The 5,227-nt window shown below is 44.7% G+C and overlaps 1 protein-coding gene across 4 annotated transcripts in view; it reads left to right on the forward strand.

Annotated features, from left to right (window-relative positions):
• The window catches only part of Sh3d19 (SH3 domain containing 19), a 161,245-nt gene that overhangs the window by 150,794 nt on the left and 5,224 nt on the right, over positions 1 to 5,227 (forward strand). For all 4 annotated transcript variants that reach the window (XM_029537542.1, XM_021196191.2, XM_029537543.1 and 1 more), the window contains exons 17-19: positions 2,287 to 2,489; positions 2,886 to 2,938; positions 4,788 to 4,974. In XM_029537542.1, the coding sequence (XP_029393402.1) occupies positions 2,287 to 2,489; positions 2,886 to 2,938; positions 4,788 to 4,974 (443 nt within the window). The remainder of the gene's footprint in view (positions 1 to 2,286; positions 2,490 to 2,885; positions 2,939 to 4,787; positions 4,975 to 5,227) is intronic.

Below are 5,227 nucleotides of genomic sequence, written 5' to 3' on the forward strand. Positions count from 1 at the left end.
TTGCACACTCTCCTTTTGGGCAGAGCAATCATTTGGGCTTTCTGAGAGTTGCTTCATCTGTACCAATGACGAAAGGACTTGAACACAGAAAAAAAGAAAAAATATATATATATATATATACCCTGGGGCCATTAATATAGTCTTTTTTTTTTTTTTTTTTTTTAAAGAAAAAAGAAAAGAGAGACTAGAGAAATGGCTCAGAGCAACTTGCTAGTCTTGCAGAGGACTTGGGTTCGATTCTAGCACCTATATGTGGCTCACAACTATTTGTGACTCCAGTTCCTGTGGAGTCAATGCTTTCTTCAGACCTCTGTAGGCACCAGGCCATACATATATGTATGGTGCACATATATATACTTGAGGTAAAACACTCACATACATAAATGCATACATACATACATACATACATACATACAACATTTTGAAAAGAAAATGCAATAGGCTGCTTGATGCCAGCTTAAACAGCCTTCTACCCAGGCTTGGGCGCAGCAGCGAATCACTCTGGGTAGACTTGCCCTGACCCGCATGCAGTTTGGCTACCAGGGAGTTTTTAGTGTGGTTTTCTGGTGTCTATTAGCAGTGTTTTTAGGAACGTAAAGTGTTTTCCTCATGGACAATATGTCTATCTTATAGAAATATGAATCCTACAAAAAGAGCCACATGAGGCCAGGCCCAGCTCAGTGGCTGGATGCTTACGTAGCAGAGTATACAGCTCTGGGTTCTAATCCCAGCCTTGGAAACAAGAAATGCGGCTTAGAAAACATTTTATCTTGTTGTGTTTTTAAGGAGTAGGCAACGGTGAGGGAAGAGTTAAACCGCAGGCTCCCCCTGTGCTGGGTTGCTGAGACCTTTGCAGGGATTTATGTGCCTTTTATACCCATTGTAACTCATGGGTGATTTACAGCCTTGCCACAATGCCGGCTCTCTATTCTAGTTAAATGAGCAAATTAGTACAATTCACTACCTGAGGAAGACTGTAAACCTGTCTGTGAATAGGTCAGACATAAGGAGATGTTCCCAGGGGACAGGGGACAATAAATGCAAAGGTTATCACAAACAAGAGAACTTCCAGTGCCACAGACAGCGTCAAGTCATTGGCTTGAACTCCAGGTTCTGATCCTACCCTGAACACAGATATGGCTCAGGCCTGCTGAATTTCAATGGGCTTGAACGGCCATTGATCTGTTGACCCGACTTAAATCAGAATCTGGTCGCAGCAAGGGTCAGCCTTTCCTTTAGAGGCAGTTGTTTGCTCCTTAGATCTCTGCTGGTGAAACTTCCTTTCTAGCTCCCAAATCAAAGGCTTGGAATTGAATCAGACCCACAGACCAAGTTTTATCTCTGCTTGGATCTTATTTTCAGTGAAAATTGCAGCTCACTGAAGGGTTGCTCCGAGTCTCAGGGCTGCGCCTTCTTACAGGTGGCACGGTCCTGACAGAGCATCGAAGCTGATGGACGAGTATGTGTGTTGGCAATCCAGTGTTCCGTTCTCTTTGACCTTCTATCTCATCAGGCTCATTTAATACATTCAGCTTGTCGGTGGATTCCATTCATAGTGGGCATCCCCCTGCCTGGGAGATGCCCCTTGTGCGCTGTCCTCATTCTTAAGCAAGCCATTTGATGCTATGCCCTGAGATTCTCAGGGGAGTACCCTAATCCCAGCAGGTCTGTGGTTGAAAGGCTTTGGAGGAGCCATGGATTGCTTAGGCACAAAGACACAGACAAATGGAGCCTGGGGAGAGTCTGTATTTACATAAGAACTGATCAAAGGCAGGTGTGTGCCATCAGCTAGACTGACCATCCACTACCCATCCAGAGTGCTGCTGAAGTCCCTGGCCTCCAGCTTCACCAGCTAGAAATAAGCCTTGTCATTTAGATGTTCAATGCACTCTTCTTCATGGGAGTTGTTTGTTTGTTTGTTTTCATAGAAAAAAAAACATGCCTTGCTCCATAGTAAACAGGATATTTATTGGAAGACTGAATGAAAGTTGAAACATTTTCTTAAAGTTACTACTAGAGAAGCCGGGCGTGGAGGTAGAGGCAGGCGGATTTCTGAGTTCAAGGCCAGCCTGGTCTACAAAGTGAGTTCCAGGACAGCTAGGGCTACACAGAGAAACCCTGTCTCGAAAAAAAAAACCAAAACAAAACAAAAAGTTACTACTAGAGAGAACGTTATTCTATGTTATTAAGTGCTGCTTAACAATAGAATTGACGGTAAAGCCAACAACCACAGTATTTCTCATCCGTGCTCTTGTTTAACCTATAACTGTGTTGTTCCTTGTTCAGAGGCCCACGATGTGTCGCTCGGTTTGAGTATATTGGAGACCAGAAGGATGAGCTAAGTTTCTCAGAGGGAGAAGTCATTATTCTCACAGAGTACGTGAATGAAGAATGGGGCAGAGGAGAGATTCGAGACCGGAGTGGGATCTTCCCCCTGAATTTTGTGGAGCTTGTTGGGGATCACCCCACATCTGGTGCAAATATTTTAAGTGAGTGTGGGGGATGTGTGGGTATTTATTGTGTCTCCGCCTGACTCAAATGAACCAGTAACATCAGAACGCTTAAAGCGTTTAATGACCCATATTACCACATTTGTCACGGTAAGAAAAGAAATTACTTTGAACGGTGATTTGTGGGGGACACTGGTTTAATCTATTGTTTAGGTGATTAGCAATGGCTACATACAAGAAATGACAGAGGCTTGTAAGCAGTGCATTATACAGTAATTTTGAGTCCTGGTTTACAGTTAAAGAAACAGTCCCCAGGAGACTAACACAGAGACTGTCTGGAATCCCAGTCTCTGCTGCCACGCCCACCTAACAAGTTTTCCTCTAATACTATGTGGGGTGTTTTCATCTGACCCCCTCCCCCTTTTTTTAATGTAGGTACAAAGATGCCACTAAAGACCAAAAACGAAGACCCTGGTTCAAGTTCTCAGGTAGGCTGCTTGGATGGATAACTGTCGTGATAGCCGCATTTAAACCTGGGAGAACCGATACTATGATTATAGAGGGGAAACAGTACAAAATCAGTTTTCATGGTATGTAGTAAATGTTTGCAGTAGATGAGATGGTGGCTATAATACTGTGTGTAAGGAGACATACAGACCCTGGCAGAAGATGGAGAAACAGACACTATGCTCTTTGCTCTCCCCTTCTTCTTCCTCCCAATAGTCTCCATTTCTACTTTCATGTCACAGGTAGCCATTCCATTACTCTCCTTTGTGGAGAGGGCTTTTACGTTAGGGTCTTGTGTAGCCTTGAACTCCTTATCACCCTGCCTCTAACTCCCCAGAGCTGGTTGCTTGACTGACCTCAAATATATGACCATCCCCCTGCCTCAGCTCCCTAAGTGCTTAGATTACAGATGTGAGCCACTAAACCTAGCAGGTAAGGGGTTCTTCTTTTCTTGCTTTTTGTTTTTGCTTCTTAGTCCAGCAGTTACTGGGAAGGGAAGGTACACCAGGCACTGTGGAGCACGTTCTCTGGGTCCTGTCATGTGACTCTCACGGTAACCCTTATATGAAACCGAATCCCAGAGAAGCCTAGTATCACACGTAGCCAGGAGATGGTAGAGCCAGTCTGGAACCCTTGCCTACATGGCTGCAAAGCTTTTGCCTACTAAAGATTCTAATGTATCCATCTTGGAAGAACAGCCCCTTCACTGGCAGAACCTTCTCATGCATTGGAGGGAGTTAAAGACATGGTCTTCCTCTGTAGACAGGCAGGCTTCAACCTCTAGATAGAGTGGCCTGCCTCTGCCTCCTAAGGACTGGGATTTAAAGGCATGTACCACTATGACTAGTGGATAAGTATTTTTTTTTAACTTTTTTCCATTTTTTTTAAAAAATGTATATGGGTGTTTTGTTGAACGTACTCTGTGCACCATGAACATGCAGTGTCACAGGAGGCCGGAAGAGGGCACTGGATCCCCTGGAATTGGTGTACAGAGGCCTCTGAGTCACTGTGTGTGTGCTGGGAATCAAACCCAGGTCCTCTGGAAGAACAGCCAGTGTGTTCTTAACTACTGAGCCATCTCTCAGCCCCATGTGTTCTCCCTCTCCCTCCTCTCCCTCCTCTCCCCCTCCCCATCCCTCCCTCTGTCTCTCTCCCTCCCTCCCTCTCCCTCTGCTTTTCCTTCTCCCTCTCCCTGTCTTTGTCTCTCTCCCTCTCCCTCTCCCTCGCCCTCCCCATCCCCCCCTTCTCTCTCTGTCTCCCTAGCCCCACAGAAAATGTTTCTAGTGGAGAGTTAGAAGTAGCCCATCATATTAGAACAGCTCACAGGAACAGATTTTCTGCTTAAACATTACATGTCCCTTAAAACTAGCAAAACCCTAAACTCTGTCACACTTGTCACTTAAAATTACACTGTAAGAAAAAAGTTATTGGAAACTTATTTCTGAAATTTAATAGTAACATAAAATATTAGGTAATTTGAACAAAACTTATGGTTTTGAACTCTTAAAAAAAAACCTTCGGTTTTGTTTTGTCTTGTTTTATCTATTTAATCTTATTTGTTTACGCATGCATGTGAATGCCCTCTGAGGCCAGAAGAGGGCATTAGATACCCTTCGGTTGGAGTTACAGGTGGTTGTGAGCTGCCTCACATGTTTCCTTGGGAACTGAACTCTGGTCTTCTGGAAGAGCAACATGTGCTCTTAACTACTGAGCCATCCTACCTGCCACCATGGCCCCTTGGCTTTTATTCCTCACCATGATTGAAGCCTTGAGCAACGATATGTGGGGTTAAAGCCTCAAGTTCCTTACCAGACTCCTGCTGTAAAACAGGACAGCAGCCCTCCTGGGGAATGGTGCAAGGCCCTTCACAGCTTCACAGCAGAGACCAGCGAGGACTTACCCTTCAGACGCGGAGACCGGATCCTGATCCTTGAACGTCTAGACTCCGACTGGTACCGGGGCCGACTGCATGACAGGGAGGGCATCTTCCCGGCAGTGTTTGTGCAACCCTGCCCAGGTATGACAGCTACAAGTGCCACCTGCTTCAAGGGCCAGAGGCATTAAACTTGGAGTCATCCTTTACCTCTGACCATGTTTGGCTTAAGTTTCTGATCTACATCTGGAAGAGATGATTAATAAAGTCACTCCTATATTACTATGTCAAATGTGTGGAGGGGAAAAGATAAAGCTACCATTAAATAGCAGATAACTTTGACTAACACATAAACTTTGTACAACTTTTTTCCTCCTAGGTGAACAACATCCTTTTT

The sequence above is a fragment of the Mus pahari genome, chromosome 4, assembly GCF_900095145.1.
Source record: "Mus pahari chromosome 4, PAHARI_EIJ_v1.1, whole genome shotgun sequence".
Classification (NCBI taxonomy): domain Eukaryota; kingdom Metazoa; phylum Chordata; class Mammalia; order Rodentia; family Muridae; genus Mus; species Mus pahari.